Source organism: Leguminivora glycinivorella, chromosome 12 (genome assembly GCF_023078275.1).
Source record: "Leguminivora glycinivorella isolate SPB_JAAS2020 chromosome 12, LegGlyc_1.1, whole genome shotgun sequence".
Classification (NCBI taxonomy): domain Eukaryota; kingdom Metazoa; phylum Arthropoda; class Insecta; order Lepidoptera; family Tortricidae; genus Leguminivora; species Leguminivora glycinivorella.
Window position 1 is genome coordinate 21,856,748 of NC_062982.1, and position 25,850 is coordinate 21,882,597.

The 25,850-nt window shown below is 40.2% G+C and overlaps 1 protein-coding gene and 1 pseudogene across 1 annotated transcript; one reads left to right on the forward strand and one right to left on the reverse strand.

Annotated features, from left to right (window-relative positions):
• Positions 1-271: 271 nt before the first annotated feature.
• Positions 272-25,850, reverse strand: part of LOC125232141 — a 147,032-nt pseudogene continuing 121,453 nt past the window's right edge.
• LOC125232051 lies at positions 18,438-24,529 on the forward strand. The gene is made up of 5 exons (XM_048137663.1): positions 18,438-18,499; positions 20,205-20,344; positions 20,580-21,657; positions 22,033-23,486; positions 24,252-24,529. Exons 1-5 carry the CDS (start codon positions 18,438-18,440, stop codon positions 24,527-24,529), a joined length of 3,012 nt encoding a protein of 1,003 aa, XP_047993620.1.

A 25,850-nucleotide genomic window follows, 5' to 3' on the forward strand; every position in this document is an offset into this window, starting at 1 on the left:
CCAAAATCATAAGGGTACATTTTTTTAAACGTCAGTACAAAAAAGTACATTTTTTTCGTGAATTTGTACCGCATCAGAATTAATAAAATCATCCGTGGTCGTGCTGTATAGTATCACACTATTCTCGAACCACTCGCTTCGCTCGTGGTTCAACTATACAATCCTTTCACTTGCTCGTTTTTCAATTGCACACTCGGCGTTAAAATACAACTTTGCCCCCTTGTATAACAAATAACTATAAAAACAGGGTGTAATAAATAACAATAACGAATACAGTACTTTGGTATAGTTTATTGACAGATTGACAACGAATTGAACTTCTGATTGACATTTAGTACAAGGCCTAATTTCGTATCATATATATTACAATTAAAAAAATATCCTTACTTTAGGCAGTATTCGTTAACCTAAACATACAATACAAGTACTTACTATTTTACAAAACTTATTAAAAAGTGTTTTGATCAATGGGCTCATAATTCCTTCAGGAATTAATTGATTTAAACACTTTTATCACAATAATGTATATACACATATCTATTAGGTATAATCTATTTTATATTTAACTTTCGTATACTATTACAGTAAAACAAAACAACATCGTAGTTTAGTTACTAATAAGCTTAAAATGTGTTTTAAAACAATAATAAATATAGATATCACAAATTAATATTTAACGAATAAATCGCAATACATCAATATTCGGCGTTTGTGTGAGGTTCCAAGTTAGAATATAAGTTATTAAATTAAAAAAAAAGTGTCCTAGAAAATGTTCACATTATGTACTTAGTTAATAAAACACGGGAGTTCTAAAAAAATATACAATTGATATTTACGGGAAAATAATTTCGTTAGCAACATGAATGACATCATCATTTCAAAAAACGGATGACAAACTTGCATTTTATCCACAAGGGTGCAAAGTATTTTATAAAAGTTGTATTACTTGATGTCTTAAGCTAGCTGGTAGAATTAGAATTGATTTTGAAATACAAATGTCCAATAATTCATTGGTAATCATTGAATTTCATGTTTTACAGGTATGATGAATCAATTTTGTCTTTCACTCGGTGGCAAATATGCTTGACCTTTGTGGCCCAACAACGTTCAAGATCCTACTTTTGGTACCACTCGCCTCGCTCGTGGTTAAATATTGGAATTGTTCCTTCTATAGGATATCAATATTCCTCTTGTAAACAAAAACGTTGGTTACTATATTTCACTTTTGACTTTTGGTTTCATGAATTTTAAGGTTGACTGGTAGAGAATGCTGTCTGGCATTGAGTCCGCCTGTTTTTCCTTCTTTGTGTACAATAATAAACTTTTTGTAATTGTAAAATATAAAAAGAATTGAAACACTTTCTCATGTGACTCGTAAATCACAAGAATCTTCAAATTCTTCAATGAATTATTAATTTACAATTTCAACCAAATATTTCTTTGTAGTTGACCTCGTTACTGTCCAAGTGTCCATAGAACGCAATCACATAGTTTTAAATACCGTTTAATTCAATATTTTCTACAAGTGTCTCTCATAAGATATTTACATCGATTACGACATTTTAGACGATTCTTCTTAAAGCACTTTAACTATAAACGAAAACTATAACCGCTGGCCCAGAAGTACCTGAAACAAAAGAAAATATTAAATTAGGCAACCTTATAACGAAACATTAGAAGACTAGAGATCCAGAAATCGGATGACGGAGTTCGGATATAGTGCGTAAATTACTCCATATAAACATTTCTGCGGTTACTATGGATACAGATCGGATTGACATGTACCTATACATAGTGCAAAGACGCTCTTAAGATATAACACAGTATAATAAAGATTACTAGCGTACAGTATGGCCACTCTCGCTTTATTTGTATCAGTTCGTTTTTAGGGTTCCGTAGTTGGACCCTTATAGTTTCGCCATGTCTGTCTGTCCGTCTGTCCGTCCGTCCGTCCGTCCGTACGTCCGTCCGCGGATAATCTCAGTAACCGTTAGCACTAGAAAGCCGAAATTTGGTACCAATATGTATATCAATCACGCCAACAAAGTGCGAAAATAAAAAGTGGAAAAAATGTTTTATTAGGGTACCCCCCCTACATGTAAAGTGGGGGCTGATATTTTTTTTCATTCCAACCCCAACGTGTGATATACTGTTGGATAGGTATTTAAAAATGAATAAGGGTTTACTACGATCGTTTTTTGATAATATTAATATTTTCGGAAATAATTGCTCCTAAAGGAAAAAAAGTGCGCCCCCCCCCCCCCCTCTAACTTTTGAACCATATTATTATTATTTGCCTGCCTAGCCTACGAGCCTGTGTGGTGACGGGTAAAGAATTTCACCACCCCCTTTCTTCCCGTGGGTGTCGTACAAGGCGACTATGGGATATGGGTTAAATTGTGGCGTAGGCGACAGGCTGGCAACCTGTCACTGCAATGTCACAGTTTCGTTTTTGTTTCAACCCCTTATTTGCCAAGAGTGGCACTGAAGCTTCAGTAGTTTCATGTGTTCTGCCTACCCCTTTATGGGATACAGGCGTGATTGTATGTATGTATTATGTAACTCCGTATAGACAGCTACAGTCTAAGAAAAAAACGTACCTCAGAACCATAATATAGAAATAGGTAAGGTGGCCTAGATGGCATTACACCTTTGGGGGACGCTTGGCTAGATGGCGCTAATATTAATATTTGAAATTTTAACACATACCAAGCTAAGAATATAGGCCAAATTGTCAAAACTGAGGTTGAAAAGTTTTAAGCTTGTATCGAGAGATGGCAGTCTATGCACTGTGATTACATATTTTACTTTGATATTAACTCTCTATAATACTTGATCCTCTTTGATTATAGTATAACGTTGTAACTATTATATATTCTGTGCTTGTACCTTTTGAAAACGTCATAGACATCTGTCTCAAGGACAAGCTTATTTCACAACATTACATCACGTTCTAATATCCTACATTACATTCAATTGTATTTCATTTGCGAATTTCGTCGGTTCAGTGTCAGCGCAAATGGAAAGGAACGCTCTTATTTGGTTGAATGGATATTTCAATAAACGTCTTATTACCTACATTTAATGTAAAAGTATCTACTACAAATAAAATATTGCCACATTTCGCTTTTTTGGAAGGGTAAAAAACAGTTTCGTGATACACCTAATATTACCTATTTACGAAATCATTTGTTACTAGTATTCATTCGGTAAATACTTAAAAAGTATTTTTAGGAACGTAATTTCTAACCCCCACAAGGTGGACTGATGACCTGGTGAAGGTCGCAGGAGTCTGCTGGATGCGGGTGGCGCAGGACAGGTCATTGTGGCAATCTTTGGGGGAGGCCTATGTCCAGCAGTGGACGTCTTTCGGCTGATATGATGATGATGATGATGATGAATTTCTAACCTAAAATAGGTATCATCTAAAATGAAAATTTTGTTTAATTTTTCAAAACTAAATATACATTAGAATACAGGTATATATGAAATAATTTTGTCATCGTCGCTTTTAGACATTTTTTTTTAAGTCATGCGCAAATACAGAGACTACACCACAATTGATCCCATATCTCACAGTCGACTTCTACGACACCCATGGAAGGAAAGGGGGTGGTGAAATTGTTAACCCGTCAAGTCACGGGCAAAATAAAATAACAAATATATTATTAACAGAAAAACAATGGTATATCCATACTAATATTAAGAATAGGAAAGTGTGTGTGTCTGTTTGTTTGTCCGTCTTTTTTAGGTGGAAATAGTTGAAGGGATGGAGAGTGACATAGGCTACTTTTGCCTCTTTCTAACCCCCCCTCTTCCCTAAAATGGAGGGTGGACGTTTGTATGGTGCATTCCGCAATTGTCCTCGACCCTGACTAGAAGAACCAAACTGAGGATCTTCAATTCCAACGTAAAGGCCGTATTACCTACTGTACGGGTGTGAGACCTGTTTGTCCGCAAAGACCTGATGTCAAAACTCCAAGTGTTTGTGAACAAATGCTTAAGACAGATCCTGCGTATCTTTTGGCCTAACTGGATCACAAACGCTCACTTATGGAGAATAACTGGACAAGCACCCGTACAAGAAGATATTCAGACGCGGAAATGGCAGTGGATTGGACACATCCTCAGAAAACCTGATACTCACCTATCCAAAATGGCCCTCACCTGGAACATACCCGGAAAGCGCAAACCATGCCGCCCTAAATCGACTTGGCGTCGTTCGGTTCAGCAGGAGCTCAGGTTGCTAGGCATGGGGTGGGAGGAGGTCACCCAAACTGCCCAAGACCGGAGTAAATGGAGAAATATGATTCGAGCCCTACACCCCAGCAGAGGGTAACAGGATGCAAAGAAGAAGAGAAGAAGATTCCCCATATAACCATAATCGGTCGCCGTTCCTACGCAAATCCTCCTATTTTGTGTACACACAGGTCTTCGGGTCTCAATGCTTAGTCGCAGTACGGTCGACGTTTAGTCGCGGCGACCCAAATGGGGACGATTGGTAACAGGCACAAATGGTCACAGAAGTGACAGAAGTGTGCACTACGCGTGCACACATTGTTACCGTTTGGCGACTACTTTCCCAAAATCATTCGTTCATTTCATTCTTTTCAAATGGCGACTGTTAGAGACGTCAAATTAAAAAAGAAATAAAATCATTTGACATTGAAATGTAATGGCGTAAGAATTTGTTAAAGATAAAATAATGTTTGCATTTGTAATATAATGTGGGCTAATTACCATGGCCAATTAAATTGCTAGAGTGATTTCATAAAATAAGTCTAAATTTATCAACGCGCCATCAATTTACCTCAGTTTAACCAGTAATAATATTATTGACTACTCGGTGTTTGCGTCTTATGTATATTGATTGGTGAAGTTTTAGTGCTCCGGTGCATATACTATACTGAAATAATAAAAATAATGCCTAGAAAACCAATAAAGTTGTTAAAATATGGATTAAGACGGTAATATTCCATGTAAAAAACAGTCGCCAAACGGACACCAAACGGTCGACAAACGGTCGCAAAATGGTCGCAGCGTACACGCGTGACCGAAAGCAGTGAATATTTATTATATTTTCAAAATGGCTTCTTGTATTATTTTTTTCCAGGTATCCTCAAACTTTATAAACAATTAAATATGCCGTCGTACTCAGTTGCCCTCACTAAAGAAGATTAAAAAAAATTGTAACGTGCGTACCGAGCTGCTGGGTTGTAAAGGATCGGGGATCATATTATTATGGTCTTCTATAGAGCAACTAGTATTTTGCGGCATTTCACAATTGACACTTGTTGAAGTAGTCGTCATTAATATTACTATCAACATTAATTTCAGCGATCTGTACTTCTTTTGTCAAGATTTTTGTATAGATAAGTGTCTACAAATTTGTAATGTTAAAGAGACATAAATAAAACGTAGTAGAGTAAATAATGTGTTTTTTTTTGTAACCCAAACAAAATACTTGTAGATACGAGTGCGGAAAAGAGGAAAATCGATACGAGTAGCGATAAATTAATACACGAACGAAGGGAGTGCTTTAAATCGACACGAGTTGTGAATGTCCTTTTCGCACGTGTATCGTACGACGATTTTCAGTACCTAAATCTAAGCTAAGAGTTTCGACCAGACAAGAAATGAATCATTGCTTGATTTGCTCGCACTACTGCGTTAAAAAAAGCAGCATCTGTACTGAAAAAAAACTATCATTGCGCAACAGAAATTCTATTAATATCACAGTAAATACTCTATTTCATTTGATTCCTACTTTTATTGTGTAAAGCAACACTACACTTCATTTTTATCAATAAGAATTAAAAATTATATATTTAATACATTAAGTAACTATAAAGTGCTTATCTATTTGTATTATCATTCTGCACTTTTCTTAACTTTCCCACATTTCTATAAAATGTCGAAGAGTGCTTAAATGGTCGTCGTCGTTTATTATTATTTAATTCGCTCATATTTAAATGATTCAAAGCAACCAGTCCACAACTTCACAAGACAGTTTGAGAAACCTTCGTATTTCAGATTGTCATTTGCGGATACAGTGGTTTAGGAGCAGTTCGGTAATCAGACCTACACATGTGTGTACAAATTCTGTCAATGTCACTGTCAGAAACCGTTCTGACAGTGACAATGACAGCCACAAATTCGTCCACATGTTGTTACCGTTATGTGTGCAAACGTCGACTAATAAAGTGTCGTTAAAAGTCATTCTGACAGTGACATTGACAGCCACAAATTCGTACACATTTTGTTACTGTAACGAGTGCACACGACGACTACATTTTGTTATTGTATCAATACGGTCGCATTGTTTGCACGACGTTACCACGCGTTATGTCACATTTGACAGTTAGTTACTGATTTGAAGATTTTGCGACTGAAATGGTTGTATGGGTCCGCAATTGTCGAATTTAACGTGAGCGAAGCCGCGGGCTAAAGCTAGTTTCTTTATACAGCGTAACTGAGAATGAAACAACGCAGCTGTTGCCAACAAAACCTATATCGACTAGTGAGTGTTTGATCGCTCAGTATATCTCTATTGACGCGAAGAAGATTGCCTTAATGACACCAATTCTAGAGGCGCTTGAGGTTCAGCGATCCTAATATTGTATTATTATTACCAATTATTACTAACGCATTTTCGCAGGTCGCAATAAGGTCTTGCTTGTTTTTAATATAACCAAAGGTTTTGAATGATTAATTGATTATATTGACTGTACTTTTAGGTACCTACCTATTAAAAAAAAGGTAAACGAATATTTTGTTCATTTTTGGGTAGTAACAATATCGAAAATGACAAATTTTGTCGGTTAATCAATCAAATACAAAACCTAGTGGATCTGTCATTAAGTGGCGTTTTTTTATACTACGTCGGTGGAAAACAAGCACACGGTCCGCCTGATAGAAAGCGGTCACCGTAACTTATGGACGCCTGCAACTCAAGAAGTGTCACATGCGCGTTGCCAACCCATTAGAAACTTGTACACTCCTTCTTGCTGTGTTAAGTACACAGCAAAAAGGAGTGTAATCGAAAGCAACAAGACATTGTTTTTGTGGCGCCATCTATGTGTGGTGTAGTGTATGCGCGTTCTTAGGCGGTCGCATGTTAATGTATGGGACCAATCTTATATTTAATCCATGATTAAACGTACCGATGTAGGGGTACTTATTACTTACATTATTCAAGGAAAGTACAAAACTAATAAAAAGTATACATTTTATTTACTTTAATAAAATCAAAAAGGTATCTTTTATCTTATCGGTGCCTATTGTATTACAAGTGAGTAGCAAAAAAAACAAACGCCCAAAAAGTACCAATATCCTAGATATTTGCATGTGTCGGCGAAAAGGATAAAATTGACTGAGTGGCTACTTGAACACTGTTTTTCTCTGTTAAGGATTATTTGGAATGTAATGATGATTGCTGATTTGGTGTTGACATAAATTATTTTATTGCTTTAGCTTTTGATAATTCTGGAATTATACCTAAGTTTATGATTATTACTTTTCATTCATTGACTATCCTAATTCTACTTTACTGTCATTTTTTTTTGTATATCAGGGGCCTTACCATGATCTCTTAACGCGATTCAGTTTAGGACCTAAACTGAACTGCGTCGCTATTTCCTACCACGACATTGTTATTGCGATCAAATTTCGACCGAGCGAGCGATAAGCGTCCCAGCCGTTTCATTCACTCATCTCAAGTGTATTTCGTACCATGACATGCCACTTGAGCCTAAACTGAATCGCAGGAATGTCAAATTTAGCGATTCATAAAAAGTTACTCACTTACCGCATTATTCTGAATCGCTTTGTTGTAACACTAGCGATACTAAATAGTTTTGTGTTTTTTATAAGGAGTAGGAGATGGAAAATATAACTAAAGCTAGTTTCATCACCTGATTAATTTATTATTTTGGTTTTTCGATCCTTACCGATTCGATAATAATAGTTATTTGTTATACAAGGGGGCAAAGTTGTATTTTAACGCCGAGTGTGGAATTGAAAAACGAGCAAGTGAAAGGATTCTATAGTTGAACCACGAGCGAAGCGAGTAGTTCGCTCCAATGCGCGCAGCTACGTAGACGCATTGATGACTTAATTTAATTATAAATTGTGAAATCAGAGCGGCTCGTCCGCTGCCGACAAATCGACGCGATGGCAGATTCTAAACAGGGTCAAGCCATCGTTAACGAATTCCTCGCCTTTCTGCAAGAGAAAAATAAGCTGCTGCGGGAAGGAGCGATGGATGCGGCGACTGCTGTACAGATGTCTTCACGTGCGTCGAAGTTCACCGTTGAAGACATCTGTGAAGCGAAGAAAGTGTTGTGCGAGACCCTTGGGATTGCCGGCACCTATGTTCCTCACCGGAGAGGAGACGACACTGGGAAGAAGAGCCTTGAGGACATTATGAAGATCTTCAAGGAGCACAACGACCGGATTCCGGAGTTTGTGGCGACGGATATCTCTGACATTCCGTCATACGACTCTGGCAACGTCGATGTTAGCTGCTTGTTTAAGGAAATCGTGGCCCTGAGGACAAGTATAGCCGATATGAACAAGAAGTTTGAAGCAAGCCTTATTACCATTTCTGAGTTACGCAACGAAATACAATGTTTGCGGAATGCCCCTCAGTCTGCGGCTTCAAATTTCATGTCTGATAATCAACGTGACACACGTGTCGAGTCGATTCGTTTGCCTGTTGCCGACGCAGTAAAATGTGTCGCACGCGCCGCCCCGCCGCCCGCGCGCCCCCCGTGCGTGCGGCCGCCTCCCGTCTCATCGAAGTCATCGAACTTACGTCAGCGAGCATATGCTGACGTCGCAGCTAATCGGGTCAACACATCTGCAAAGATATCACGGGTACCTCTTGTAGAAAAGTCTTCCCGCACCAATGTGGATGAGGAGGGATTCACATTGGTGGAAAAGAAGAGCAAGGCGCGCAGGGCGCCTCGCAAGACTCTGTGTGGCACTGCGGAACCAGTGAATTCAGGACTACGGATTGCTACACCGAGTAAGGCGCTCTACGTGTCGCGCCTGCACTACTCCGCCGGGGCCGATGAGGTGGTGGACTACGTTCGCCAGAAAACTGGCTACTCGCTGAGGGTGTTCCAGCTACAGTCGCGTCACTACGTGCACTTCAGCTCGTTTGTAGTACGCGTACCGCGGCCGCTGCAGGACACCATCGCAAGCGCAGACTTCTGGCCGAAGGGCGTGGTGTTTCGGCGGTTCCGGGGCAACCTGCCGAACCCTACGCCGAGTCAGACGACGCAACGGAGCCACGTTGTTACGTCGTCGCCTAAATAGAATATTGTATTTTTTTTTTCTTCTCTCTGTTTTGTATTTTTTTTAATAATGTTATATATGTCGGACCCTGGCCTGGGGTGTCGTCGTCAGAAGGCTCATCCATGGTTTAAATCCGGAAATAATACGAAACACGTGTAGTTCAAAAGTGTATTTTCAAATCACAATCACCAAATCAACAAAAACTTAAACGATCACTTCGATACACATCGATTTAAATTAATTGCAGTTGGAAACGTGGTGTGTTCGTCGCAGAACTAGTATTGACATCCGTCACGATTCAAGGCACGATTCAGAATGGCGGCCAGTTTCCGTTTCCCCGCCAACTCAGGTTCATAACCGTTACTTTGTTTACCTGCTAAGTTAACCGGTTAACCGTTACTAGTTCTGCGCCGACCGCACCCAAGTAAGATACTTGACGTTTCCAGCAATTGCCAATAGATGGCGTTACAAATGAACAAAATCGGTAAACACTAGACAACATCAATCGTTTCTAACAATTTCCAATAGATGGCGTTACAAGTTACATGTTAAGTAAACTACGGCGCCGACGAAATTAAAAGTTTCTTAAAACTATCACCTGCGGCGCCACTGTTGCCACTCTGCGACACGGCCATCTTGACATATCACACGTCCTCGTGTGAGCTAGGCGTATCTGAAAAGGAAATAAGCTTGCAACAGTAATTGCTCTAAGGCTCGGTCAACCTGACCATCAAAGTAGTAAGAAAAAAAAACATTAGCTGTTCAAGTATTAGCTAACATTAGAACTTAAAAAAAAATAACTACTTGTAGTTCAATAACTTTAAACATAATCTCGTCTCATTTTTCTCACACTTTACGGTAGTGACGTCTAATTACAATCACACAACTATGTACAATATCAGACCAAGGATTTCCCAACATCCGACCATCATGGACAATCCTCAGGAACGTCCGAAATCCTTGGACAATTCAAGAGGATGACCGATATTCCTGGACAATACTGGGGTAACCGACAGTTACCTTGCCTTAACCAGGTAACTCCGAGGATAACCCCAGGACGACCGACTTTCTTGGACAATCCTCAAGGGTGACCGAACTCCATGGACAACCCCTGAAGACGACCGATATTCCTGGACAATCTTCTAGGGTGACCGAATCACATGGACAACCCTGGAAGACGACCGATGTTCCTGGACAATCCTCCAGGGTGACCGAACCACATGGACAACCCTGGAAGACGACCGATGTTCCTGGACAATCCTCCAGGGTGACCGAACCACATGGACAACCCTGGAAGACGACCGATATACCCGGTCAATTCTAGGAGCGACCGAAATCCATGGACAGCTCCAGAACGACCTACATAATTCTACACGCCTCAAGGACGACCGAACATCATGGACAGACCCTGGGCCAACCAAAAGTTACGATTAACTATCTAAGTAAACTCATTTTTTCTACTCCCGTACTGTTATTCGTGAGTTACAAGGTCGTGCATAGAACTTTAAAACCCTACATAAAAGATGTCAGGACAAGTCTATCTAGTCTATACCCTGAAAACATTTAGTAGCAGTAGCACGATATAGCTGTTACAGTTCAGTAAATACATTGCTACCAACTTAACAAACCAATTCGCAGAGTCGAGACTCCTTCGTTTTCTGCTGCGTTCATTGGCGACGCGTCGAATCGCATTCAAATGTATGAGAACTCGATTCAACTCGGCTCGATTCGTCTTAGTGGCCAGGCTTCAAAGAACCATACCATAGACAGTTTTATTTTCATGTTTGCACTCAAACTGCATATTCAAAATGGTAGGCGGTCCACTAGATAACTAAGATGACTGAAAGTAGGTATTTGTTGATTTATAATTTTCTTTCAAAATAAGTGCTTGGTCGTAGAAAAAGTATTGTATGCAACGGTGTTTAACTGAGTCAAAAAATGCTCGTGGCGTCTTTATTAACAATTTTCGGCTTCGCCTCAAATTGTTACCCACGCCACTCACCTTTTTTTGACCTCTTTTAACCACCAGTTGCATAAAATACTATAAATAAAATTCCATTAATTTATGAAAGAAATTGATTACAATAAAACACTAATTGAACCTATTTTGTTATTTCTCTCAAACATTACACTGTCAACGGTTGCATTAAGTATCTGTGTCACTGTCGGGAATCTCATCGTCATTATGGTCACTGTCAGTTATTTCAGAATCATGAGTTTGTAAATTACTTTCAGGCATTTTTTGAAGTCGGTCGTGTGCGTACCTGTAAGTGCGTTTGGAATTGAGGGCTCATAGGATATAACGGTCTCCATCTAAAACTTCGACAACCTTGAACGGGCCCTTGAATTTGGGATCAAGCTTTGTTTGATTCCGTTCCTCATTTTTTAGCAAGACAAATTCACCTATAGAGAATGGTTTTACCGTTGCCTTAGTAGAGTCGAATCTTACTTTGTCATTCATAGAAGCTCTTTCCATACGCTCTACTGCCTGGATCCTAACTTGATCGATATCGACTGCGGGTTCTTCTTCTCCAGCGAACAGAATATCAAGCCAAGCGGTCGTGCAACCTTACCAATCAGAAGTTCCAACGGACTGGCCTTTGCGACTCGATGCATGGCGCAGTTAAGAGCGAGCTGGACGTCAGGTAAAGCATCTTGCCAAGATCGATTGCTGGTTTCAACTGCGGTCAGCATGTTTTTTAAGGTGCTCATGATACGTTGCCATTGGCTCGTGAACTACCTTGTTGCTATTAGACGAAGCTGTATGTTGACCGAGTCGCAATAATCTTTGAAGTCTCTGCTGGCAAAGCACCGACCCTGATCGGCTATCAGGCGAGTAGGGGCACCAAATAATGCCACACTCGCTTTTACCGCTTTAATGCTGCTAGCTTTGTCACTGTCCTAGGAGGGGGTACGGCAGTTAGAGCTTCGATCTTACGGCTATTCGGCCGAATTTGCCCTTCACTTACCTCGTATCCAAGATACTCAACTTTACGCTTTAGGAAAGCGCACTTCTTGTAGTTTAGCGAGAAACCCTTTTTGGCGAGAGTATCAAGTAGGTACCACCTGCAGCCGTTCCAGAGCCTCATCAGCGTCTTTCGCTACTATGAGAACGTCATCCATGTACACCACCACGTAGGTGTTCACCAGATCTCCAAGAGCTTGAATTAGAGCGCGCTGAAAGGCGCGTTACGGAGCCCGAAAGGCATTGTGAGGTACTCATAATGACCTTCAGGGGTCACAAAAGCTGTCCTCTCAATGGACTCTGGCTCTATTGCGATCTGGTGAAAACCTGACGCTAAGTCTAGAATAGAAAATACATGCCCTCCATGCAATCGAGCAATTTGATCCGAGATGAGCGGCAATTGAAATCGGTCGGGCACAGTATTATCGTTTAATTCACGGTAATCGACGCACATTCTGTCTCTACCGTCTTTCTTTTTGACTAAAAGTATTGGGCTCGCAAAGGGAGATGAACTAGGGCGTATCACACCCGCTTTGAGTAAACTATCAACTTTATTCCTTACAACTTGTCGCTCATCAGGGCTCAATCTGTAGGGACGGCGGTTCACTGTTTTATGAGAGTTTTTTTAGTCGTATTTTCATAGGTTCAGTATCAGCAGCGGATGTGGGTATGGCAGTTGTAAAGCAATGTTCAAAGGATTTCAAAACGTCTAACAATTTGGGCTTCATGTCCGGGGTACAGTCAGTATCAATTTGGTCTAAGTCTATTTTAGCGTCAGCGGCTAGGTCACATGATTGGACGACTCGGATCTTTTCAAATTTTAATTTATCTACTGTCATGTAAACAGCCAAGCCCATAGCTAAAACCTCACGTCCAATCATGATTCCATGCTGCATACAGTCATCAGGTAACACGTGTAAAAGGATCTCTAATGTTATACCGTCGATTTCTAGGGTAGTCAAAATTTTAACTGTCGAAACAACAGATCCTCCTAAACCGGTCATAGTTATGTTATCATTTTATCCTCTTGCCACTAACACACTCATCACTCACACTCACTCACTGCTTCACATGATATCGATTCCTTAACCAATGAGCACTCAGCTCCACAATCATAAAAAAATGGTAATTGCTCACCGTTATGACGTAGAAGTCCTGTAGGGGCTTTCACAACGCAGAAATCGACGCGTTTTTGCTTCGAGCTACTGTGGATTCACCGCTACTTCCACCTTGATTGTTCCTCTTCGGACAGTTGTATGCGATGTGGCCCTGCTTCCGGCAGATGTAGCAGGTGACAGGTTTCTCAGCTGCCTGGTCCTTGGAGATAGCTTCGGTTTTCGTTAGGCTATCCTGATGATTAGCTTCCCTTTTTAAAAAGCATTGTGGAGACTTATGGCCAAGCTTGCCACAGTAAAAGCACTTGATGTTTGCTGGAGCACTTCCCATAAGAGTCTTCTTGGCGTCTGATTCATCATATGTACTGCTTGATGGAGCTTTTCTCTTCAGAAATGATACCGCTTTAAGCTCTTGCTGCAATTGGCTTCGGGTCTTAATGCCAGTTGTAAATGACAGGTGTTGAACACGTGGCTCGTAGCGAGAAATGTGAGCTAACACTAGCGATAGCTATTTGCTCCGTAGTTAACCCTTTCCATCTTGACATAATAGATGACATTAAGCTTGAAGCGTAAGCAGCTAAGCATTCCTTATCATCTGGCTTTTTAGAGTTAAGGTCCATGAGATAAGCAGCATTAGTCTCAGAGATATCGTACCTTGCTATAAACAGCTCTTTAAATTCACTCCAGTTCATTCCAGGATAGGCTACCCTGAGCCAGGTTGAAGCACGATTCTTGAGTGCGCGGCTCAAGGCAATCATTAGAGCTGATGAGCATTTTGAGTCGTCAATACACAAATCCGCAGTAGATATCCAGGCCCGCGCATCAACATCCTGCTTGTCAGGATCAAAATCTGGTAAACGAAGTTCCTTGGATGTTGATGACTGCTTGTTTAGGGTTTGCAACAAAGCCGTAATTTTTATTTTGTTGCTCCAAAAGAAGCCGCCATTTATCATCGTTTCGCCGCCGTGCTGGAAGTCGTGGGGATTGGCGTCCGGTTTCCACTTCCGATGTCGGACCCTGGCCTGGGGTGTCGTCGTCAGAAGGCTCATCCATGGTTTAAATCCGGAAATAATACGAAACACGTGTAGTTCAAAAGTGTATTTTCAAATCACAATCACCAAATCAACAAAAACTTAAACGATCACTTCGATACACATCGATTTAAATTAATTGCAGTTGGAAACGTGGTGTGTTCGTCGCAGAACTAGTATTGACATCCGTCACGATTCAAGGCACGATTCAGAATGGCGGCCAGTTTCCGTTTCCCCGCCAACTCAGGTTCATAACCGTTACTTTGTTTACCTGCTAAGTTAACCGGTTAACCGTTACTAGTTCTGCGCCGACCGCACCCAAGTAAGATACTTGACGTTTCCAGCAATTGCCAATAGATGGCGTTACAAATGAACAAAATCGGTAAACACTAGACAACATCAATCGTTTCTAACAATTTCCAATAGATGGCGTTACAAGTTACATGTTAAGTAAACTACGGCGCCGACGAAATTAAAAGTTTCTTAAAACTATCACCTGCGGCGCCACTGTTGCCACTCTGCGACATATATATTGTTCTTTTTTTATTTTTAGTTTCACAGTGCCTTAGTTTTTACTGTTATGCTGTGTAACTTATTTGAATAATAAATAAATAAATAAATAACACACGAGAAGTAAAATACATTTGCACCCGAGTGTAACACAAAACTTTTCCCCTCACTATAGCGAGGAAACTACAACGCAAAAAATGCGTTTATCACTGCTTCCAGTAGTTCCACAGGTGGTAAATCATCTTTATTACTTGATTCACCTACTTTTATCAATTTTAAATCAGTTGATTTGACTTTATTCAATGTCAAATTACTTTACCCACTAGTGGATAAAATGCGTTTTTACCCGCTGGTATTAAAGGACAAAACACGTGTTTCCGAGCTAGTGAGGGGAAAAATATAAAGTTTTATGATTTTGTTTAGTAATATTTACGGACCAACTATTCCAACTAACTACACGTTTTTACATTTTTAGAGTGCCCTATGATCTCGCAACTTTCGCAAAAACGCAAATCAAAAAGAGCGAGAAAAAGTCTGATCCTTTTTTAGTCGATATGCAAGGAGTCATGTTAACACTTGCGACGAACTATGCCTAGGATGGCTAAGGAATCAACTAGGTCTAGCATAACTTAGCGATATACATTAAATTTAGACACGAGTGAGCTACCTACAAATACTAATGACTTACGTATTTGTTAAAATATCATCCAAACACTGCGAGTTCTATAGCCGAGCACAGCACTTCAAATACATAAATAAAAACTTTATTATTAATTACCTACTAGTCAAGGGCGCGATGTTCTAAACATAAGCTTTAACGAACTGTCATTATGTATATATTTATCATTTATTTATAGTTTTGTTCAAAAAGACACGATATTTTACACAAAATCATTGTAATTATTGTGAATTTTACATTTAAATATTATAAATGTTTCTTTTTCCAGTTTTAAGAATAAAATAAAATTAAAAATTAGTAATCGTTCCTGGTTTTCGAACGATCAAACGTCACAAGGGGAAAACGAGATAGATTTATACGATTCCTATAGCGTCATCCTTTTCTTGTCAAAACGATTCAGTTGCGGACCAGAGACAATATCGGTCTTTCATTCACTTGTACGCGGTTCAGTTTCGATTCTGAACATTGGAGGTCATGGTAGCAAATTGAGACGCTCAGTTTAGGCACCTAAACTGAACTGCTCTGCGTTTGAATCGTTTTTAAAAAGATCGTGGTAAGGCTGCAGTACCTTCATGTACAAACTGTAAATAATTTTGCATGTTGATGTTATGTCGACGGGATACTGTGTCTAAATATTTTACTTATAAGATCTTATTGTAACGTATTCATGCAAATAAATATTTCTATTCAAAATATTTCTTGCTTCCAGGGAATTTCATTATGCCAACGTGTTTAAATATATGAATACAGGAATTTTAAATATATATGAAGGTTTTTAAATGCTTCATAATAATGGGAGATGAAAAAGTGAAGAAACTCAAACCGAATATAATGAGGAGGGAAACCTAGCCCCCCTGTGGTGTCAGGTTATGGATTACTCGTTTCCTCCCGTGGGTGTTGTAGAAGTCGACTGTAGGATATAGGTTAAATTGTGGTGTGGGCTATGTGGTGACGATCACTGACATATTGAACTTTATGCCTTCATACTTAAAAAGTCAGCAAACGCTGTTTTCGAGTATAGTGACCTCATGCACTATCATCTAATATAGTTTAACATGACTGTGTTGTTTTCGCCTGATTACGTAAAGTATAATTTAAAAATATTTTTGCTGTTTTTAAGTCATAATAAAATATGGTAATACATATTTTATTTCGGTACAGACTTTGAAAAAGGTCAAGTAGCCTATTTAAGACGAGTTTGTATGTGTTTTCAAATGCATAAAATATCATGACTAAGAATTTCCTAAAATGTGTGTATTTATCCCAGACAAGACGTAGCTTATATATTTGTTAGCATAATCATATGATAATTTTAATACTACATACTTATTAATAATTTATCACATTTTTGATGAGTGACACAATTTCATACTTAATTAAGCCGGTGACTTAATTTTCCATCAAGGACGCCCGTTTGCATTTAAGCACGCTCTTGAGAATTTACAGATTAAATTATAGAATACTAGCTTTTGCCCGCAGCTTCGCTCGCGTTAGAAAGAGACAAAAAGTAGCCTATGTCACTCTTCATCCCTTCAACTATTTCCACTTAAAAAATGACGTCAATCCGTTGCTCCGATTTGCCGTGAAAGACGGACAAACAAACAGGCCCCATTCCCATCACTACATAGTATAAAACAAAGTCGCTTTCTCTGTCCCTATGTCCCTTTCTTTGTATGCTTAAATCTTTAAAACTACGCAACGGATTTTGATGCGGTTTTTTTTAATAGATAGAGTGATTCTAGAGGAAGGTTTACATGTAGGTATAGTACCCGTGCGAAGCCGGGGCGGGTCGCTAGTTTATGTATAACTAGCTTTTGCCCGCGTTAGAAAGAGACAAAAAGTAGCCTATGTCACTCTCCATCCGTTCAACTATCTCCACTTAAAAAAATCACGTCAATTCGTCGCTCCGTTTTGCCGTGAAAGACGGAAAAACAAACAGACACACACACTTTCCCATTTATAATATTAGTATGGATATGGATAATATAATTTATATTAGTATGGCGATTAATATTAGTATTCCGCGAAAACTAGTTTCTTTGTAACTCTCTATTTCTTACTTTAATCCTACTAAAAGGCTGATATCGTCGCTTCGAACCGTTAAATACTTTTTTTTCTCACTTTTACTGTTTGTCGACTTTAATTCTTTGAAAATTCCAATACGACGATGTCTCATCTATTTCAGCACATTTTGTGGCGTTCTACGTCTAAGGGTCTTGCTTAAGCTCCTGGGTCATGAAGCCCAAAAATTTTTTATTCGCGAGTTAAATTTTTTTTGCACGTCAGAAATGTAGTCAACAACCTAACCTATCTGATATTTTTTAGTAAACGAGGCACGTTAGCGTTAAAACACTTAGTGGGGATTTTTTTAGGGTTCCGTAGTCAACTAGGAATCCTTATAGTTTCGCCATGTCTGTCCGTCCGTCCGCGGATAATCTCTGTGACCGTTAGCACTAGAAAGCTGAAATTTGGTACCAATATGTATATCAATCACGCCGACAAACCGGTAAAATAAAAAGTGGAAAAAAATGTTACATGTAAAGTGGTGTTCCGTATTTTTATGAGTACGCACAAGTATTACATTTTTTTTATGTCTTAATTTTAAATCGATTAAAACTTAGTCGAATAGCAGATTTCAAAACGGGACAAACCTAAAACAGAACGCTTTTATCAAAGCGAGCAACACTGAAGCTCAGTGTTACCACACACACTTCTTCTAAACTGAACCTAACCGCCGCTAGCTCGCTCCTCGGAAGCTTGAGCCTATAATTATTATAGAATACGCTGCAGCCACGAATCACAAGGAGATTTCTACGTGCCACAAAGCCTGTGGACATATGTCTAAAATATCGAAGGATTTGGGGGCCCCCCTGGAAGCTGGCATTCAGAACCACGTCAGGTGAGTCCTATTATATTTGAAGTCTGCTAGATTTCCCACACATAATTAGTTTTCGAACCGGATACCACTCTGGTATCTGGCATTTTATTAATTTTCTTGTGATATTTGTGCGAACTTGTAGTAAAATTTCCAATTTCTTTGTTCCGTAAGTTAGCGAGAATCTACCTCCACTTACAAATACAAATATCGAGTTTCCGATCGCGTCGGACGATATTTCCTAAAAATACCGATACGTATAGTTAGATCTCAACGAGACGATTCTAATTATATATAGTTTCATAGGGTTTTGAGCATTTTTTGCGAAATTACATTCGTTTATATTTCCGTCGAGCGGGCGGTAGGTGTGCGCGCGTCGAATCGCCCATTGCATACCTAGGTCTAATTAAAATATTATATTTTGTCGCAATTCCTTTTTTCATTTTGTACAACGTACATTATATAGCATTTAGTATTTGCGTACTAAATTGTAATTTTATGGTTCTGATATAACGTATCAGAAAACCAAGTTAATCGGTGCTGTCACAATACAGTATCGAGTAAAACTGTCGCTCGTATTACGTACGGCACAGGGTTCAAATTTCTGTTGCTCGGGTTCTACCGACCGGAAATCTTATCTTTGTAATTTACTTACTTTCAATTTGCGACAAATTATATTATTACACATTTTACTAACTAACTAACTAACATTGTGCTAGTACCTAGCCATTTTAGAGATCTTAATACTTAACATAAACAACATATTTACAAGTTTAGTCATATTTAATTTCGTGACAACTTTATTATTTCTCACAGTACAATAATAAAATGACCGCAATGGAGATTGAACAATTAACTTTCGAACGCGATTTAGCAATTAATAATATTCAAAAAATTGTAGACTGTTCAGATAATGTGGCCGAATTTCGAGTTCGAGTTAAAGAATTAGCGGCAATTAAAAAATCATTTTTCCAAGTTCAAACGAAAATTGAAAAGTTATCGGCAAAGAATGAGTCATTCAACCGCGATGATAATTTAGCTGTGAGAAATCAATTTGATTCCTTGTACTTTAAGGTTCAAGTTGCCTTAGATACGTTTAAAGAAGAGCGTAAACAAAGCCTTACGTCCGTCTGCGGCGGATTTAGTGGGGTGTCACATGCGAGTTGCTGCACTCAGCAATCTCAGCAATCACATATTCGTTTACCGCGCTTATCACTGCAAACATTCACAGGTGTTTTGACTGAATGGAATGCGTTTTATGATTTGTTTAAATCACTTGTTCATGAGAATACAACTTTATCAAATGTCGAACGTTTTAGGTATTTGTTATTGTTTTTAAAAGATGAACCGTATAATCTTATCAAATCTATTCCTGTTACGGACGTGAATTATGAAAATGCCTTACAGGTCTTAATTTCGCGTTATGAAAATAAGCGAATTATTTCAACAAAACATTTCGATAATATTTTCGACTGTGAATCGGTAAATGAGAAAAATGTACAATTAAGTTTACGTAACTTAATGAATTGCTATCATGAAAACATAACGGCCTTGAAATCTTTAGGGCTGCCAGTTGACGACTGGAGTTTTGTACTTTTAAATATTTTGCTACGCAAAATTACACCTAATATTCGTAGACGTTTTGAATTATCATTAAAAACTTCAAATGACATTCCCAACGTGTCTGAATTACTCGATTTTCTCGATAAGGAATTGGCGGCATCCGAAGTGATGACCGCGTCCGCGCGTACGATAAGTACCTCCGCGGGGCCCGCGTCGCGCGCGGCGCCCTCGCTCGCTCTCGCTGCCGCTGGCGGAGCGGCCGGCTCGGCCCGCCCGGCGGCGGTGACGTCATCACGCCATGCGATGGCGGGAAAACAAGCAATGTCGCTTGCTCGATCGCACTCTGACGTGCAATATAATGCGCCGCGAAATACTAATTCGTCGTTTGCGCGTAATTCACGTACTATGAGCGTACATGCTACTAGTGCAACGGATTATTTAAATAAATTTAAATGCGTATATTGTAAGGATAATTCGCATCCTATATATAAATGTGAGAAGTTTAATTCGCTCACTTTAAATGAACGAAAACATTTCGTAGAACAAAATAAACTTTGTACCAATTGTTTATTTTCTGGCCACGAGCCTAATGACTGCAAGTCGCGCCATGCTTGCCGCGTTTGCGCTCAAAAGCACCACTCTTCATTACATGAAGACGTGCCTACTCCAAACGTCTTACTGACTACGGAGTCACCTTCTTCCCCTGAGTTACGCTCAGTAGCGGAAACCTCCACGCCCACTCCATCACATGGAGCTACGGGGCAACCTTCTGGTAAGAACTGTACAGTCTTACTCACGACTGCGCTTGTAAATTTACGACCCCTGAACCAGGGGCCTTACACGCCGCGGTCCGTTCGTGCCCTTGTGGATCAAGGAGCGCAGACCACGCTCATTTCTGAGTCGTGCGTACAGCGTCTTGGCCTGCCACGGTACTCTGTGACTGGCACTACGCTCACCAGCATTGCTGGCGATGTTCATCCTCGTGGTTACGTGTTGTGCGAGGTTACGCCCCACAACAAACCCGAACCTAAACTTCAAATCGAAGCTTTTATTCTACCGAGCCTTACACGCTACACGGCTAATATTCCTCAATCAATTGGGAATATACAGAGGTTCGAACACCTACAAAATCTTAATTTAGCGGACCCAGAGCTGCGCTCAACGCGACCTGTTGAACTGATACTGGGGAATGATCATCTGGATAGCATACTGCTACGAGATAATATTATAGGTCCTCCGGGCACACCCGTAGCCATCAACACTGTTTTTGGTTATGTGATAGGTGGTAGAATTTCATATGACAGTATGAAATGCCTTAGTGTCAATTTGAGCACTTGTCAACTTGACACGAAACTGCAACGATTCTGGGAATTGGAATCCATACCAGATTACCCACATCTTACGAAAGATGAGTTGCGCTGTGAGTCGATTTTCGTCGAAACTCACACACGAGATGAAAATGGGAAATATACAGTTTCCCTACCTTTCAAGGAAAACGCTCCGCCTTTGGGCGATTCTCGTGCTATAGCTCTCTCACGTTTAACTAAACTAGAGGCACGCCTGTCTCGCGACCCTGCCTTACGTGAGAACTATAATAAATGTATCCAAGAATATTTAGACTTGGGACATATGGAACCAGTCAGCGACTTAGCGAGTCCTGGCACTTCTCCCTACTACCTGCCTCATCATATTATCGTTAAGTCTTCTACTACTACGAAATATCGTATCGTTTACGATGCGTCATGCAAGACTACGTCTGGTCGGTCTCTAAACGATAATCTCCTCACTGGTCAGAAATTACATCAAGACATTTCTGATATTCTTCTGAGGTATAGACTTCACAAAGTCGTTTTTACGGCTGATCTCAAAATGATGTATCGCTACATCGGTCTTTGTAAAGAACACCGAGACTTCCATCGGATTCTTTGGAGATTTTCTCCCCACGATCCTGTCAAGGAATATCGTATGTGCTCTGTCACATTCGGCGTTGCGTCCGCGCCTTTTCTGGCCTTACGCACACTTCGTCAATTAGCAATTGATGAAGCTGCTAACTTTCCACTTGCCTCGCAAGTACTTCTCAACGAAGTATTCGTTGATGACGTCGTTACTGGAGCTGATACGGTTGAAGATGCTCTCACTCTTCAGCATCAGCTGACCTCCATTTGTAAAGCAGGGACGTTCGAACTCCGCAAATGGACCAGTAATAGTTCCGAGTTTCTGTCGCATCTAAACGATGATGCTTCCAATCATGATGATGCTCTTATTTTGTCAGCACTTGACACTGACACTTCGGTCAAGGTCTTAGGGCTTAAATGGAACCCTAAATCTGATACTTTTACCTACCAAACGGATAAAGTAGCTAACGGCTCATGCAAATGTACGAAACGTATAATGTTAGCGGAAATCGCTAAGATTTACGATCCTCTCGGGTTTCTCAGTCCAGTGACTGTTTTCGTAAAGCATTTAATCCAACTTCTATGGGCATCAGGCTCTGGATGGGATGCTGTTCCTCCACAGAATATCAGCGACTTGTGGTTTCGGTTCATCGACGAACTGCCGTTATTACAAGACATCGCGTTACCTCGTCATGTGCTTCCCAGCACACATCAAGTGTCACTTCATGGCTTTTCAGACGCATCTGAAAAGGCATATGCTGCCTGCGTCTACATTCGTGTTGTCGATCCAAACGGTGCTATTAGCACACACCTACTCATAGGTAAAACTAAAGTTGCGCCTCTGAAACGCCTAACAATACCTCGATTAGAGCTATGCGGAGCTCATCTCTTATCAAAATTGATAAAAAAGGTCCTCACTGCTTACAGCAGTAGAATATCGTTCGACCAAGTCTACGCTTGGTCCGATTCCACTATAACTCTTGCCTGGCTGCGTTCGTCTCCAGACAAATGGCGGACATACGTGTCTAACCGCATAGCGGAGACAACAAGCAACGTGCCTGCCTCACAATGGCACCACGTTCAGTCCGCAGATAACCCCGCAGACCCCGCGTCTCGTGGTGTTCTCCCATCTCAGTTGAACCATCAATTATGGTTTACGGGACCTGCTTGGCTCAGCAAAGATGAGTCTGAGTGGCCTAAGACTAACGTCATATGCCACACCGACGAAGAACGTCGCAAGCATGTTCTTCTCACTCAAATCAATGAACCTAATAGCTTAGAGTTCATTGAGCGATTCTCATCGCTTCCAAGGTTACTACGCGTCACTGCTTATGTATTACGATTCATAAACAAATGTCGTAAAAATGAGAATCCTACGACTAAAAATGTAACTGTTCCTGAGACGAAACAAGCTCTCAGTCGAATAATATCACTTGTCCAAAGGGATTCCTTTCCTGAAGACATCTCTCGTCTCAAAGACGACGACCGATGTACCAAACGTCTTCAAAAACTGAAGCCTTTCTTGGACGATGCCGGACTCCTCAGGGTCGGCGGTAGAATAAATCGGGCTAATGTACCGTATGATGCCAAACATCAGATTCTGCTTCCTAAGAAACATCATTTTACAAATCTGCTTATAGATTTCTATCATAAAACACAGTTACATGTGGGACCTCAAACTTTGCAGTTTGCCCTCGCACAGACCTACTGGATCCTGTGTGCTCGCGATGCCGTACGTATGCGTACGCGACGCTGTATATCATGTATTCGCGCTCGACCTGTTGCGCCACAGCCGTCAATGGCTCAATTGCCTACTACTAGAGTTCGATCACTTCGTCCCTTCTTAAACACATCAGTTGATTTCGCGGGACACTTCTTCCTTAAATCAAGTAAACTTCGCAACGCGAAAATTTTCAAAGCATACGTGTGTGTATTCGTTTGCCAATCGACGAAGGCAACCCATTTGGAGCTAGTCCCTGATTTATCAACCGAATCCTTTCTAAACGCATTGCGTAGGTTCATATCCCGACGCGGGCATTGTAAAACTATTCGTTCCGATTGCGGACGGAACTTCGTAGGTTGTGACAGGTATCTATCTGAACTCTATACGTTTCTACGAAACGAGTCCAATCAGACTACTATAAATAACCAGCTGACTAACATGCAAATCACCTGGCAATTTAACCCTCCGTATGCGTCGCACTTTGCCGGCCTCGTCGAACGAGCCGTAGGTAGTCTGAAACGACACTTACATCGTGTCATAGGCACACTGAAACTGACACAGGACGAATTTAACACTCTACTTTGTCAAATTGAAGCCGTCTTGAACTCAAGACCCCTGTGTCAACTTAGTAATGATCCCACTGATCCATTACCCCTTACTCCTGGACATTTCCTCATCGGGGAACCATTAACGTCGTTACCTGAATTTGACTTGTCTAACGACAATCCAAACCGCCTCGCGAGATGGCAGGTTATTCAACAAGCCGTTCAACATTTCTGGAAACGCTGGAGCGTAGAATATTTACACCAGCTACAACCAAGAGGTAAATGGTTCCACGACAATACTAACACATCCTCCGAGAGGGTTCTGTAGTCGTGTTGATAGATAACACACTACCACCATTGCAATGGCGTCTCGCGCGCGTGCATCAATTGCATCCCGGCGCCGACGGTATTACCAGAGTCGTAACTGTACGCATCGGTAATACTCTTACTAAGCGACCTGTCGTTAAGGTCTGCCCTTTGCCTGTTGAATAGGCATTAATTAGGTAGAGCATTACATGTTTTAGCCCTAAGTTAGCATAGTTTTTTCTAGTTTTTAGATAAAATAACGCATTATTTTATGGTCGGCGGTATATGTTCCGTATTTTTATGAGTACGCACAAGTATTACATTTTTTTTATGTCTTAATTTTAAATCGATTAAAACTTAGTCGAATAGCAGATTTCAAAACGGGACAAACCTAAAACAGAACGCTTTTATCAAAGCGAGCAACACTGAAGCTCAGTGTTACCACACACACTTCTTCTAAACTGAACCTAACCGCCGCTAGCTCGCTCCTCGGAAGCTTGAGCCTATAATTATTATAGAATACGCTGCAGCCACGAATCACAAGGAGATTTCTACGTGCCACAAAGCCTGTGGACATATGTCTAAAATATCGAAGGATTTGGGGGCCCCCCTGGAAGCTGGCATTCAGAACCACGTCAGGTGAGTCCTATTATATTTGAAGTCTGCTAGATTTCCCACACAAGTGGGGACTGATTTTTTTTTTCATTCCAACCCCAACGTGTGATATATTGTTGGATAGGTATTTAAAAATGAAACTAAAATCGTTTTTTGATAAAATTCATATTTTCGGAAATAATCGCTCCTAAAGTAAAAAAAAAGTGTCCCCCCCCTCTAACTTTTGAACCATATGTTTAAAAATATGAAAAAAATCATAAAAGTAGAACTTTATAAAGAATTTCTAGGAACATTGTTTTGAACTTGATAGGTTGAGTAGTTTTTGAGAAAAATACGGGAAAGTACGGAACCCTACTCTGAGCTTGGCCCGACGCGCTCTTGGCCGGTTTTTCTTTTGAGGAGTATACTTGAACCCTTCTGTGCTGTAAAGTCACATTCTGGCTCTCGTGCGATAAGTCCGCCTCAATAAACAAAGCCGGTGTATCTCCCTCGTAAATAGTATTATTGCGCTCGTAACGCGTTTTATTGCTATCTGGATAGAGATTTCCTCCCATAGATACTTTATTAATCATAGAATATCAGCTAGAAGTGGAAGTGACGGGTGTTACTTGCGAACGGAGGATACCGTACTTAAAGGTTGCGGAAACTTTCAAATCTTAAATTTCTTGAAAAATTCACGAAACTTTCACGAAAAATAAAGGGAATTCTTATGAAATGGGAAGTTTCCA